The sequence below is a fragment of the Balaenoptera borealis genome (assembly GCF_965194805.1).
Source record: "Balaenoptera borealis genome assembly, chromosome: 19".
In the NCBI taxonomy this organism is placed as follows: Eukaryota; Metazoa; Chordata; class Mammalia; order Artiodactyla; family Balaenopteridae; genus Balaenoptera; species Balaenoptera borealis.
In genome coordinates this window covers 58,351,498-58,367,768 of record NC_138878.1, presented here as the reverse complement: position 1 = coordinate 58,367,768, position 16,271 = coordinate 58,351,498, and the positions used below count along the sequence as shown (strand labels likewise).

General features: G+C 36.7%; 2 protein-coding genes across 7 annotated transcripts in view; one reads left to right on the top strand and one right to left on the bottom strand.

Moving 5' to 3' along the window:
- Positions 1-8,196, top strand: part of ZNF404 (zinc finger protein 404) — a 37,445-nt gene extending 29,249 nt beyond the window's left edge. The window contains exon 4 of one of the 2 annotated variants that reach the window (XR_014237702.1): positions 5,705-8,196. The gene's annotated coding sequence lies outside the window, so the exon portion shown is untranslated. Of the gene's footprint in view, positions 1-3,864 lie in introns of both variants that reach the window. The other variant, XR_014237703.1, reaches the window with a different exon arrangement.
- Positions 2,365-16,271, bottom strand: part of ZNF283 (zinc finger protein 283) — a 31,133-nt gene continuing 17,226 nt past the window's right edge. For 3 of the 5 annotated variants that reach the window (XM_082368404.1, XM_082368403.1, XM_082368405.1), the window contains exon 5: positions 9,794-15,591. In XM_082368404.1, coding sequence (XP_082224530.1) covers positions 14,225-15,591 — 1,367 coding nt within the window. In that variant the 3' untranslated portion in view covers positions 9,794-14,224. Of the gene's footprint in view, positions 15,592-16,271 lie in introns of all 5 variants that reach the window. The other 2 variants (XR_014237706.1, XM_082368406.1) reach the window with 2 other exon arrangements.

Here is a 16,271-nt window from a genome sequence, read left to right as displayed (position 1 = left end):
AATGAAAGAAACATAGACTACCAATATATTTATAAAATATAAATGAAAGCTTTCAGAATCCTGTGTGTGGGTGCATAACATCCAAGTAGAAAACATAAATAATAAACTTATCGACAAAAATAGTAAAGCTCCTGTTTTAATATCCCCTTGAGCAAAGTTAAAGCAAATTAAGTGGAAAATTTTTGTTCCAAATATGAGAAACAAACTATTGGACCGAATAATGTTTTTATATAACAATATACAGATGAATACACCAATGTGAAAAAGAATGAGCCAAGGATAGAAATGGAGATTTAATAAAAGAGGAATTAAAAATGTACATGAAAACATATGTAACTTATGACAAATAAATAGAAACGTTATAAGATATGCTATATTGGCCTTAAAACTAGAAAGTTTTTATAAAAATAATGTTCACTGTACCTTAATTTTGATGTACTATTAGTTCCTAATTAATTTTGGTGGTAAATAATTCATATAGAACTTTTCTAGAGAGTACTTTATATCCTTATTTAAAATAAGCATGTTTTGGGGGTTGTTTTGAATTTTTTTTTTTTTTATACAGCAGATTCTTAATAGTTATCTATTTTATACATATAAGTGTATATATGTCAATCCCAATCTCCCAATTCATCACACCACCACCACCACCCCCCCCCGCCACTTTCCCCCCTTGGTGTCCGTACGTTTGTTCTCTACATCTGTGTCTCTATTTCTGCCCTGCAAACCAGTTCATCTGTACCATTTTTCTAGGCTCCACATATATGCGTTAATATACGATATTTGTTTTTCTCTTTCTGACTTACTGCACTCTGTATGACAGTCTCTAGATCCATCCACATCTCTACAAATGACCCAATTTTGTTCCTTTTTATGGCAGAGTAATATTCCATAGTATATATGTACCACATCTTCTTTATCCATTTGTCTGTCGATGGGCATTTAGGTTGCTTCCATGTCCTGGCTATTGTAAATAGTGCTGCAATGAACATTGGGGTGCATGTGTCTTTTCGAATTATGGTTTTCTCAGGGTATATGCCCAGGAGTGGGATTGCTGGGTCATATGGTAATTCTATTTTTAGTTTTTTAAGGAACCTCCATACTGTTCTCCATAGTGGCTGTATCAATTTACATTCCCACCAACAGTGCAAGAGGGTTCCCTTTTCTCCACACCCTCTCCAGCATTTGTTGTTTGTAGATTTTCCGATGATGCCCATTCTAACTGGTGTGAGGTGATACCTCATTGTAGTTTTAATTTGCATTTCTTTAATAATTAGTGACGTTGAGCAGCTTTTCATGTGCTTCTTGGCCATCTGTGTCTTCTTTGGAGAAATGTCTATTTAGGTCTTCTGCCCATTTTTTCATTGGGTTGTTTTTTAAATATTGAGCTGCATGAGCTGTTTATATATTTTGGAGATTAATCCTTTGTCCATTGATTCGTTTGCAGATATTTTCTCCCATTCTGAGGGTTGTTTTTTCTTCTTTTTTTTTTTTTTAACAGTATTCACTATTTTTGTTTAATTAATTTATTTATTTATTTATTTATTTTTGGCTGTGTTGGGTCTTCGCTTCTGCGAGGGCCCTCTCCAGTTGCGGCAAGCGGGGGCCACTCTTCATCACGTTGCGCGGGCCTCTCACTATCGCGGCCTCTCTCGCTGCGGAGCACAGGCTCCAGACGTGCAGGCTCAGTAGTTGTGGCTCACGGGCCCAGTCGCTCCGCGGCATGTGGAATCCTCCCAGACCAGGGCTCGAACCCGTGTCTCCTGCATTAGCAGGCAGATTCTCAACCACTGCGCCACCAGGGAAGCCCTGTTTTTTCTTCTTGATTGTAGTTTCATTTGCTTTGCAAAAGCTTTTAAGTTTCATTAGATTCCATTTGTTTATTTTTGTTTTTATTTCCATTACTCTAGGAGGTGGATCAAAAAAGATCTTGCTGGGATTGATGTAAAAGAGTGTTCTTCCTATGTTTTCCTCTCAGAGTTTTATAGTGTCCGATCTTACGTTTAGGTCTCTAATCCATTTTGAGTTTATTTTTGTGTATGGTGTTAGGGAGTGTTCTAATTTCATTCTTTTACATGTAGCTGTCCAGTTTTCCCAGCACCACTTATTGAAGAGACTGTCTTTTCTCCATTGTATATCCTTGCCTTTGTCATGGATTAGTCGACCATAGGTGTGTGGGTTTATCTCTGGGGTTTCTATCCTGTTCCATTGATCTATATTTCTGTTTTTGTGCCAGTACCACATTGTCTTGAAACTGTAGCTTTGTAGTATAGTCTGAAGTCAGGGAGTCTGTTTCCTCCAGCTCCATTCTTTTCCCTCAAGACTGCTTTGGCTATTTGGGGGTCTTTTGTGTCTCCATACAAATTTTTTTTTTAATTTTTATTTATTATTTATTTATTATGTTTATTTTTGGCTGTGTTGGGTCTTCGTTTCTGTGTGAGGGCTTTCTCCAGTTGCGGCGAGTGGGGGCCACTCTTCATCGCGGTGCGCGGGCCTGTCACTATCGCGGCCTCTCTTGTTGCGGAGCACAGGCTCCAGACGCTCAGGCTCAGTAGTTGTGGCTCACGGGCCCAGTTGCTCTGCGACATGTGGGATCTTCCCAGACCAGGGCTCGAACCCGTGTCCCCTGCATTGGCAGGCAGATTCTCAACCACTGCGCCACCAGGGAAGCCCTCCATACAAATTTTAAGATTTTTTGTTCTAATTCTGTAAAACATACCACTAGTAATTTGATAGGGATTGCAATGAATCTGTAGATTGCTTTGGGTAGTGTAGTCATTTTCACAATATTGATTCTTCCAATCCAAGAACATGGTATATCTCTCCATCTGTTTGTGTCATCTTTGATTTCTTTCATCAGTGTCTTATAGTTTTCTGAGTACAGGTCTTTTACCTCCTTAGGTAGGTTTATTCCTAGGTATTTTATTCTTTTTGTTAAAAATAAGCATGTTTTTAAATCCAGCAATCCATCTATAGGAATATATCTCATGGTAATCGTTAAACTTAAGAGAGAAAAAAGTACATTTCTATGGTATTATTTATATTAACAAAGTTTGGAAATGATCAACAATAACAATTACGTATAGGTAGATAAAGTATTGTGTTTCAAAAAATGGAAAACTTGGTAGGCATTAATAATTATGTACAGATATAATGACTGATAGTCACAAGATATTTTTCTTTTTTTAATTGATTTTATTGAATGGTTCTTTAAATTCTATAGTGCTTTACAATTTTCAAAAGTTTCACACACATAATTTCATGCAATCCCATAATAACCTTTTTTCCCCCTACCCCTATATTGCCCCTCCCCCCTTCCCTCTCCTCACTGATAACCACTAGTTTGTTCTCCTTATCTGTGAGTCTGCTTCATTTTTGTTTTGCTCACTAGTTTGCTGTATTTTTTAGATTCCCCATATAAGTGACATCATACAGTATTTGCTTTCTCTGTATGACTATTTCACTTAGCATAATGCCCTCCAAGTCCATCCATGTTGCTGCAAATGGCAAAATTTCATTCTTTTCTATGGCTGAGTAGTATTCCATTATATATATATATATATATATATATATATATATATATATATATATATATATATATATATATATATATATATATATATGTATGTGTGTGTATATATATCACATCTTCTTTAACCATTCATCTGTTGATGGACACTTAGGTTGCTTCCATACCTTGGCAGTTGTAAATAACACTGCTATGAACTTTGAGGTGCATGTATCTTTCCGAATTAGTGTTTTTGTTGTTTTTTGTTTTGGATATATACCCAGGAATGAAATTGCTGGGTCATATGGTAATCCTATTTTTAGTTTTTTGAGAAATTTCCATACTGTTTTCCACAGTGACTGCACCAATTTATATTTCCACCAACAGTGTATGAGGGTTCCCTTTTCTCCACATCCTCACCACCATATTCTGGGTTTTTTTGATGAAAGCCATTTTGACCACTGTGAGGTAATGTATCATTGTGGTTTTCATTTGCATTTTCCTAATGATTAGTGATGATGAGCATCTTCTCATGTGCCAGTTTGCCATCTGCATTTTCTGTTTGGAAAAATGTCTATTCAGTTCTTCTGCCTATTTTTTAATCTTTTTTAAAAAAGATGATGAGTTATATGAGCTGTTATGTATATGTTACATATTAACCCTTTATTGGTCATATCATTTGCAAATATGACCCATTCAGTAGGTTGTCTTTTCGTTTTGTCAATGGTTTCCTTTGCTGTGCAAAAGCTTTTAAGTTTAATTAGGTCCCATTTGTTTATTTTTGCTTTCATTTCCTTTGCTTTAGGAGACGGATCCAAAAAAAAAATCATGCAGCAATTTATGTCAAAGAGTGTTCTGCCTCTGTTTTCCTCTAGGAGTTTTATAGTATCCAGTCTTGCATTTCAGTCTTTAATCCATTTTGAGTTAGTTTTTGTAGCTGGTGTTAGATAATGTTCTGATTTCATTCTTTTACATGTAGCTGTCCAATTTTCCCAGCACCAATATTGAAGAGACTGTCTTTTCTCCTGATATTCACAAGATTTTGAGAAAATAAACAGATTACATACAAAAATGCAATGTCTCCACAATTTTGTAAAAATTATAGATATGCCTTAAATACCAATGTCTAATATAAACACAGTATTTGTAAAGGTACATTTGATATTAGACACTAATTCTGACTGGTTTATAAAACTTTTGAAATTCAGGCATCTTTGCTCTTAAGTAGATAATAATTTCTTCTTCAATATTTATATAATACAGAGTAATTAAGCCCTGAAGGCACTGAAACACAACCTTCTCAGATCAAATCCATGTCATCCCACTTAGAAGTTGGGGAATCTTGGACAAGTTGTTTAACTTGCATACGTTTATTTTTCTTTATTGGTATAATGGCAATATTACTTACTACCACACACATAGGGTTTTGTTTCTAGATTTAAATTAGATAATTACACGCATCTTTTAGTTCTGTGCCTGACACATGAAAAGCATAAACATAATTTTTTCAGTCGTCCTCCTTGGGATAGGCATGTTTTCGCTGGAGTAAAACAGGCTGGGATTGTTGGGTGGGACATCAACAGAATGTTCTGCTCTAGCTCCTATTATATGAAAGCTGTGATGGGTAATTTTATGGGTCAACTTGACTGGGCCATGGGTGCCCAGATATTTGGTTAAACTCTATCTCGTGTCTCTGAGGGTGTTTTGGATGACATTAACATTTGAAATCAGTGGACTGAGTAAAGTAGATTGTCCTCCCTGATGTGGGTCTCGCCCAATCCGTTGAAGGCCTGAATAGAATAAAAAAACTGAGCAAAGAGAATTCTTCCTCTCTGTCTCTGAGCTGCAACATCAGTCTTCTGCTGCTTTCAGACTCACACTCCAACTGGAACATACACCATCGGCTCTCCTGGTCTTCAGGCCTTCAAACTTAGACTGGGACTATGCTATCCTGGGTCTCCAGTTTGTCAACTGCAGAACTTGGGACTTCTTGGCCTCCATAACTTATAACATTGGGTTGGCCAAAATGTTCATTCAGGTGTAAGGAAAAAATGAACAAACTTTTTGGACAACCCAATAACTATCTATCTACATATCTATCTATATGGATATATATGGTCTATATATAGGTAGATACATATATGTATGTATATATTATCTATATCTATATCACCTATTGGTTCCATTTCTCTGCAGAACCCAGACTAATAGAAGAGCAAAAGAAAGAAATCTCAGCTATGCTGGGGCTCAGACATCCACTGTATGTGACCTACAGAAGTTATCTGAGGGAACTCTTAAGGGAGGGGACCCAGGCAAATGACATTTAAATCAGAACTAAGCTTTAAGGGAAGGGGAGATGAAGTGCACACCCAGAAATGATGCTTCTGCACCTCTGACCCTCTTCCAGTTCCTCTCAAAATCTCCAAGCACTTTCCCTTCTTGGTGTTGGTTTGAAAACTCAGAGGAGTCCCCAGGTTAAATTCAAAACTGGCCCCCGTACATGGAGGGCAAGGAGAGACCAACAGAAGAAGCAGACCAGTCCGGATTGGTAGGTGGCAGTGTTAATAAGCAAGGGAACTTACATAGGAGGCTTGTCTCGAGCAGCTGCAAGTGAGTAAATCTCTACACCCACCTGCCAGAATCTTAAAAGTTTATACAGAGGCTGTATCTGGGTTCAGTCACATATACTGTCCAGATGGTCTCAACAACACATTAGCACCTCAAGGGTGCACGCTTGGAATGACTCCTAGTGTGAGAACACTGGGCAGAATGTACATTCCAAGGAAGGGAGTAAGGAGGAGTCTCCAATTGCCAGGATCCAGTTTGCAGGTCAACCAGCGGTCACTTCCTCCTGATGACCTCTTCCAACAGCCTCCATCTTTTAAAAGGCTGTTGGTGGGATTCTGTACAGCCTTTTGTTAGAGCACCTCCCAGTCCAGCATTGTGGTCCAGATAATAGTCATTCAAAGGAGTTCCCTGTTTCGAGACAACCCCACGAAGTAAGAATACCCATTTGTCTGCCCATACCTTTTATTTCTTTGTCAAATTGTGCTCACATGGTGGGGGTCACATCTTCAGGAAGTCTGTATGAAGAAGAAATCTCCTTAACTTTGGATATTGAAAAGCATCTTAATGTAGAGTTCTGTCACATTTTCTCCTTTTTTTCCTGTAATTTTCTCCACAATTATTCATAAACTGACATACTGTTGACTTTAATCATTCTGCCACATCATCATAAGACTCACTTTAAACCATATTAATATAGAATAATTTGAATTTTTCACTATTTTTGAAAGTAAGAAATAAATGTAAATTTATAAATTCGTATAGCAACTATAAGCATGGTTATAGGAAAGGTTTATATTTTTCTATTGACTGATGTCATGGAGGTAAATTATCATCTTTGAAATTATTAACTACTGCTCAGTTACCCCGTAATGGGTTGTGCTGATGCACAGGGATGCCAGCTATGTTGTTAAGAGTCCGGTAGCTTATAGCGTTTTTCCACAATTCTTCCTTTACTAGGTGCCCTTGTCATGGCTCACCCCTGCTGTTAATATTGGACTCGTCCATTTGACTTGTCTAATCAACAGAATGTGGGCTGATCAGGATGGGTGTATAGACTTTAAAGATGCTTTGGCTCAGCCTTTTGTGCTTCTGCCGTGCACCATGAAAAGAACATGCCCAAGAACCTGCTGGCCAAAATGAGACATCAGAAACAGGAGGGGAGAATAACCTTTTTAACCGCATGAGTTATTTCAAAAATCACCCCTTCTAAGAAAGCAACTAGAAGTTTTCCACCAGGTGAAAGAGTAGAAAACTAGAAATTCAATATAGGAGAGAAGTGAAAAGAATCTCTATAGTGATGGTGGTGGAGAAGACTACAGTATCTCTTGTGTACCAGGCACAGACGGCAACCAGCCCAGAGTGGATCATATTTTAAAATTGTGGCCAAAGATGATGCAGACTCTTTCCTCCACAGGAAACACTCAGGTATACCGAAAGTAAATTGAATTAAAAATGACTGGTGAAATCCGTAATAATGCTATATGACTGACACTGAATTATGAGGTATTAAAGAAATATTTTCAAATCTTAATGTCTACTCTGAGGCAATACAGTCTGCTATTTATATAGAATATCTCCCCAAGAATACAGAAGCTGAAAAATGAGGTTGTCTCTAAAGAGCATCATTGTGTAGCTTGGAGAAAGGGGAAAGAATAAGACTTTTGTTTCTTTTGAATTTAGCACACTGTGTGTTATAAAAATGAACTGGGTAAATATATCCCCCAAATTCCAGTTACACCTTTGTTTTATTTCCACATTATAAAATTTGGCCTTCTTTAGTCTTGAGGCTAACAGAATTCCAGGAGTTAAATTTAAAAGAGTAGCCTCCTCTGACTCTGGGAGAAAAAATACCTTACAAAGATGGACCAATAATACTTCCCCTGTCCCCAACAGCTACAAAATATCAGATAATAAAAAGCTCCTAGTAAATGTTCTCACTAATAAAATAGACTTTAATACTTCAGATTTTTTGCTGTCTTTTTGAAATAAACATTAACCTCTCAAGAGTCTGTAATTATGTTTGGTCATCTTAATCATACATACCTTTAATTTAAATTGTCATGTTTTATGAAATGTACACATATACGTAAAATTTTTTTTTAAATAAAGGATCTGGCTTATTCTGGTTTTTCTTTCACTATATATACGTGCATGAAAAGTTAATGAAATGTATGGGTCTGCTAGATTTCTTATTTAAATAAAATATTCAAGAGTCTGTGACCAATTTAAAGTAACATTAGTGATTATTTCAAAAACTACCCATGACCCATTTTAGCAATTAAGAGCAGACGTACACTGTTGGCTAATGGGAAATGTTTCCTTGCTAAGAGAGAAAACAGAAAATGATCTCTCCTATTTTTACATCTGGATGTTGTCATGGCTGTGTAGAATGTCCAAAAACCTGTCAGCCATCATGGTAGCAGCCAACACTGGGGAATACACAGTGGAAAACGAAAGAGAATCTGAGTCTCTGAATATTTCATTTTGCTAATGAATCAAAAATCTCTGGAGCTGGGTCTCCCTTTTAAAGCCTGTTATATGAATCAACATACTTCCTCATTGCTTCAGCCAGGTTGGTATTTTAATTTCTGATGAGTATATCCTAACTGTAACAAACAACTAAAGGACATGGTTCATACTGGGAGCTGGAGATGCAGAGACAAAGCTGATTCCATCACAGCCATCAACCAGCTCACTGTCTGGTGGGGGATGAACACACACACAGAATGGCCTAGGTGTTAAATGCTGTCCTACAAATTGTACAGATACTTTGTGAAACTAGACAAACCTACTGCATCCAATGATGTATGAGCAAGGAGCGAAGAGATATTGCAAAAATATTCAAATAGCCAATAAACAATCAGAAGATTGGAAATGTGAACCACAATCATCACAATCAGATGCCACTATATACCTACCAGAGTAGCAGAAAATATATATATATTTTAAACTGATGATGCCAAGTATTGTCAAGGATACAAACACACACTGCTGGTGGGAGTGCCAGTTGGTATATCTGTTTGGAAATCTATTTAGGAGAACTAAACTTACTAAAGCTGAACACAGGCATACTCATAACCAAACCCAAGGAATTTCACTTCCAGCATATAGAGAAAGAAATGTGTACATGTATGCTCTGAAAGATATGGACAAGTATGGTCATAAGGAGCTCTGACCTCCCAACACAGCACACCCAAGAACACATAATGAAGGATTTTCAATGAGAGGCAGTGTTGGAATGCTGTTTTTATGTGGATCTCGGCTATGAAGGTTCCTTAGAGGAACTGTGCTGGGCAGAGAAATTGTTGTGTCCTAAGTAGAAATTTGAAAACAAGCAAATCAACAGATGAAACTAGAAAAGTGATTAAGGGTCTCCAATTCAAAACAAAACAACCCAATACAGTCCTGCAATTTTAAAGAACAGGTAATCACAATACAAAACATACAAAAATACATTTTAAAAGACAATTATCAGTCTCACTCATGAGATGTAAAAATTCTAAATAACATAGTAGCAAATGAAATCAAGCAGTGCATACAAAACAGACACGCGTGCACACACACACACACACCAGTGGCTAACCTGGGTATATACAGGAATGGGAAGAAGTCAAAGGGTCTGTCAGTATAAATTATCACGTTAACAAATTAAATACTATACCACTGCAGAAAGGGATAATGAAATGGCATTTGATAAAACTCAGGAGCCATGCCTACTTAGATACAAAAAGATTTTTACTCACAAATAAGAGAAAACGTTAGAAGGCAACTGTTTGAGAGCATGATGCTAACTGTCATCCTGTCAGCTAACAATCAGACTTGGTGACTGAAATTTCCAACTTTACAGACTCTCTTTTAGTTATGGCATCATTTCCCAATGCAGTTTCACATCCCTAAGATGTTAATAAGTCATGAGAATTGGTATTTCCATAGTACAGTTTGAGATATACCAATTTAAACAAAGTTGAACAATTTTCTTCACTACTCTTTTGTCTTTTGATAAGCTGATAAGGTGCTTTTGGTCGTTCCCTAAGTGGGATTTAGAAGATGCTGCTTCATAAGCTTCTTTAACCAGAGAATTCCCCTTGTTTTTCAAGTATTTTTAAGTACTGGTGATCTTTGAGACAATTTCAGAAATGCTTGGTGGGACGAGGCACCATCTCCACATCTCCTAGTTAACATGCAAATATGGCACCCAGGAGGAGTAAAATACTGACTGGTAATGCTATACTCTATTAAAACACTCAAAAGTATTGTGTTACACTGGATGATTAAAATTGCAATTATGTGGAATAATGCTGTCAACCACTAGCCGGTAAACGACTACACAGTGATATCACGGATGGCCTACCTGCACAAAATGGACATAGAGGTAGGGTGCAGATTAAAACAATGACCAAGATGAACCACAGACATTTGTCAATGCAGTTTTGATGTAACTGATATTTGGAAATCAGTAATTTTTAAAGGGTTGAATTCTGTGAGTATATAAACACTTTTATTTCATCATAACTAATATGCTTTGATGTTAGCACTAAATCATGACAGCCACCTAGATGAAAATGAATGTGAGACACCACCAACTTTGAGATGCATTCTGATTTCCAAATATTAAAATTCATCTTAGAATTAAGTTGCTGTGTGTGATTTCCTGCTCTAAAAGTCATACAAGTCTAAGATAAACTATCAGAATAAACTACACTTGTGCTGATTCAATTTTTGGTCAGTTAGCTTATATTTCCATTTAAACCAGAAAATTTTGGGTCTGGATATCCCATATATTTTCTATTGCACAGTCTTACTTCGTACATTTGGATTCTGCTTGCTGATATTTAATTAGAATTTTTACATTTACCTAAATTCAGTTAATCTAGCTTTTGCTTTTTAGAGGCTATCTCCATTTAGTTTTGTTACTAGATTTATGTTATCCAGGTAAGATGAGTTAGTAAAATTTTTAGCTATTTTCATCTTGAAATTTTTACCTAAGGAGATGACAAATTCCAAGTGTTGTTTCTAAAAGGGAGATCCTGGACCAATTTTTTCAGCCTTTTCCTTTGTTTATTGGTCCAAATAGGTTTAAATACATTGTATTGCCTTAAATTAAAAAAAAAAAAACTCCATATCTATAATTACATCTCCTTTCTTATTCATGATTCTACAATGTTGCCAATATTCTTGATTTTTTCCTTGTTCAGATTTATCAAAGTCTAGTTGAGGTTAGTGGACTTTTCACAGAGGAATAATGATCGAAGACTATTGCTTTAATTCCTAATCATTAATCTCAAATTTTAGCTATACTGATTGCTTCTGTATTTTGGTTTAGGATTTGTTATTTTTCTAGCTTCTTAGTTCAGTGTGACAGGAACCATGTAGATACTGGGGGAAACAATGTATAGTTCTGGCCCTCCATTTGGGCCAGATGCATCTTGGTTCCTCCAAGACATATTAACAATGGTATTACTTTCCCACTGAGTAGAGCTTCAGGGACATCCTACAAGCTCCAATATATAATCATTTCATTATCATTGTTTTCTGCAAAATCTCTAATTGTTTCAATTTTCTCTTTGATTCAGAACTTATACATACATATGATTATACATTCCCAAAAGTAGCTGACCAAGGTTCACTAATCCTACTAGTTGTATAATGGATCTTTATAATGGAGAACTCTAGCAGTCACCATCTTTTTTTTTTAAATTATTATTTATTTTTATTTTTATTTTATTTTTGGCTGCATTGGGTCTTCGTTGCTGCATGCAGGCTTTCTTTAGTTGCAGTGAACAAGGGCTACTCTTCGTTGTGGTGTGCAGGCTTCTCATTGCGGTGGCTTCTCTTGTTGTGAAGCACGGGCTCTAGGCACATGGACTTCAGCACTTGCGGTGCATGGGCTCAGTAGTTGTGGCTTGCGGTCTCTAGAGCGCAGGCTCAGTAGTTGTGGCGCACTGGCTTAGTTGCTCTGCAGCATGTGGGATCTTCCTGGACCAGGGATCAAACCCATGTCCCCTGCACTGGCAGGCAGATTCTTAACCACTGCACCACCAGGGAAGTCCAGCAGTCACCATCTTAATCAAATGATCAAACGAAGCATTGGTGATAGTGGGGAAAATGGATATTAATTGCTTATGATGTCTTTCAATAAAAAGTACATGTCACCTCCTATGAATTGTTCTGGTGGAAAATGTTTAATCCTCTAGCTCTAACTTGATTTTATGAGAGATATGAAGGATAGAGGTACAAATTAAATTTCACTATGAGAGAACAAACAAAATCTAGAATGTATGGCATTCTATAAAATAGCTTTCCTGAAATCTTCAAAAAGTCTGTTCAAGACTAAAATCTAGAGACATGACAACCAAATGCCATGTGTGAATATATATTCAGAAAGCAAAAATGGCCAAATGTTTAGAATTCTTGATTCTATGTAGAGAGTAGATGGATGTTCATTATACTGTTCTTTAAATTTTTCTGAATGTCTAAAAAATGATCATAATAAAGTTTTGGTAAAGAATTCCAAAATGGACAGTTTTCTTTTTGTTCTCTTTAATTTCTAATTTACCTCAAAAAGTGAGTAGAGAATTTTAATTACTACTTGTCTGTTGGGATTCATTACAGCAAATTGCTTCACATTTCTCTCTGATTCTTCTCCAGGTATAATCCCAATATCTTAACACTTACTAAATCCAAAATGTTTCTTTTTAGTCTTAATTTTTGATGCAGCTTAAGGGATAAATTATGAATAAAAATCCTCTCAAATTCTTCACATTTTACTAGATCTTTTATCCAGAATGAACCACCTGAAATTCAAATGGATGAGTGGTTATGGGAAGCTTTTCTAAATTCATTATACGAAATGGGCATTCTTCTCCTAAGACTTCGCCAGTAGTAATATTTATGATGATGATAATAAGAACCATAGTATGTATTGAGCACAGGCTACATACTAGATACTCTTCCAAGGATTTGAGCCATACTACATCCATCCAATCTCTAAACAGCACTACTACAGAACTACCATCACCAGCATTTTAAACATGATGCCCAGAGGGGATAAGCAGTTTGCCCAACATCCCACAAGTAATAAGGAGGTAGAATGGTGATAAAAATAAGTATGGTTTCTGCCATGGATAAGGTGTTTCCTACATTTGTGATATTAACAGGGTTATTCTCTAGGAAGAGGTTGCTGAAGTTTAACAAAGATTGAATAGTGTTGGAAAGCTTCTATTCATTCACTAAATCAACATATCTGGTATAAATTCTCTATGCTCTTATGGGCAAAAGGAAATTGTGATTCCCACATTAGCCAAATCTTCCTATGGAATGAATAGTCTGCTACTTTAATTAGGGAGGTAACAAGGGAGGGATTTCTTCTTCTAATTAAGTCAAATTGTGACTTGTCTCATGTTTTAAAAAGTGAATGCTGTCTCCCAAATTATCTAAGAAAGGACAAACTTTTTGTTTTTAATTTCCAATCATTCATCGACTGATACTTTTGTAAAATATAATGATGTTATGGCAAAATCAAATTGCTATCAAAGTTTCCAGACACTCTCACTTTCTGCATTTATCTCATGATTGACAGGTAACAATTCTGTGAACTGGCAAAAAGTCTCTGGCCAATAGTTTGAGTAGCACTTGTCTAAAAGCCTTCCTACAATTCTAATTCAAAGGATTTCTCATTTGGATGAATTCCCTGATGTATTCTAAGATGTTTACCATGTCTACAAGTCTTCCCACATTCCTTAAATTCACAGGATTTCACAGCAGTATGAATTCTCTGATATGCAGGGCAAGAACCAAATTAAATTTACATCCTTCCCTTAAAGAGTAATGGGCATTTTTCCAATGTTTATGAGACTTTGTACCATGAATTAAATAAAGATCTTTACACATTCCCTGCATTTACATGGCTTCACATCAGTATAGATGTTCAATAAGATCATACAGAAGTCTAAAGGCCTTTTCATATTCCTCATTTTCAAAATATTTCTCACTAGTATGAATTTTCTGGTATCAAGTGAATTGTCCATACACAGGTAAGGCTTTTGCACATTCCCTACATTCATAAGGTTTCCCAAGAGTAAGACTTCTCCTCATGTTAAGTAAGTTGTCTGTACATACACAAAATTATGTTCTTTCACATCTCTTCAATCATAAAGTTTCACCAGCATCAACTGTCTTATTTGAGTAAGCTGTCCATATAAAGGCTTCCCCACATTCTTTATATTTGTAGGGTTTATCATTATTATTAGTTCTTTCATGTTGAACATGGCTTGAGCCACAAGTAAATGTCTTTCCAAATTCCTTACATTGATAAGGTTTCTTGCCAGTATGAAATCTCTGATGAACACGAAGTTGATAGCCACTACCAAAGGCCTTCCCACAGTCTTTACATTCATAGGATTTCTCACCAGTATGAACTCTCTCATGTTTAACAAGGCTTGAACCCCAACTAAAGGCCTTCCCACATTCCTTACATTTAAAAGGTTTCTCACCAGTATGGATTTTCTGATGTTGAGTAAGGTGATAGCCTCGACTAAAGGCCTTTCCACATTCTTTACATTCATAGGGTTTCTCACCAGTATGGATTCTCTCATGTTGAACCAGACTTGAGCCACAATTAAAAGTCTTCCCACATTCCTTACATTCATAGGGTTTCTTGCCAGTATGAAATAACTGATGTCGAGTAAGTTGATAGCCCCAACAAAAAGCCTTTCCACATATTTTACATACATAAGGTTTCTTACCAGTGTGGATTTTATGATGCTGAGTAAGTTGATAGCCACGACTGAAGGCCTTCCCACATTCTTTACATTTATAAGGTTTCTCACCTGTATGAATTATCTCATGTTTAGCAAGGCTTGAGCCCCAAAAAAAGGCCTTTCCACATTCTTTACATTCATAAGATTTCACACCAATATGAATTTTCTGATGTTGAGTAAGGTGATAGCCACGACTGAAGGTCTTCCCACATTCTTTACATTCATAGGGCTTCTCGCCAGTATGAATTCTCTCATGTTTAACAAGGCTTGATCCCCAACTAAAGGTCTTCCCACATTCCTTACATTCATAAGGTTTCTCACCAGTATGAAATCTCTGATGCACAGTGAGTTGGTAGGCACTTAAAAAGTCTTTCCCACATTCTTTACATTCAAAATGTTTTTCAGCCATATGAATTCTCTCATGTTGAACAAGTTTTGAGCCATGACTACAAGCCTTCCCACATTCCTTACAAACGTAGGGTTTCTCTTGATTATGAATTTTTTGATGTGCAGTAAGAGATTTACGTTTTCTGTAAGTGGGCACTTTTTCATAGCTGATTATCATTTGACTGAAGTATCCCTCTTGATGTCCCTGGAGGCCCTCAAATCTTCTCTTACACTTCCAATTATTTTTGAAAAGGAATGCCTCAAAGCCAAGGGTTTTACTTCTTTCCTTTATCTCCTGTTGGGGAAAATTTATTTCAAAAATGTCCTTTTTTGCAAATGTATTTTTGGTCTCATATGTTGACTCCAAATCTGAAAGAAAACAAGAAAACCACACATTTTATTGCCTTTACCAGAAAAAAAGCTCTTTATAGTAGAAATAAAGACAAATTGAAAAGAATACCCATAAGTGAACTCAATCAGGAGACCTACTGAATTCCTAAGCACAAGCCTCTCCCCTGTCCAACAACAAACTCAGCTTTGATTTTTCAGTTCTTGTGATATTAATGTTCTGATATGACAGTTTTCTGGAGGATTCCACAAAGATCACTTTAACAAGTCCCTCATCTTCCTGTGTAAATGGTCTCTTAAACCAAATGTGCCCTTCCACCAGTCAAGTCACCGGGCAAAGGATATTAGGATCTGAGTTCAGGGCTGCTAAGGTGACTGGAATTTGTGGTTCAAGATTTATCAGAGAAAGAAGTCATGCAAAGAAGTTCCGGGAATCTATACGGGGATTCTCCCTTGGATCTGTAACCGAATGTCGTTATGCATCCACAAGGTGCCTCTCCACAATGTGACTGGGGTACTCTCAGAGATTCTAGAGGTTGTACACTGGAGTGCCAACCCAACCTGAATGGAAAGACCTCAGTGAACACCCCCAAGCATTTATCTGAGGCCTCTCAAAGGACATATATTGAAAGTAAGAACCACACCCTGGAGCAGTAGTTCTCAAAATTTCTGGTCTCAGTATCTCTTATACTCTTAAATAT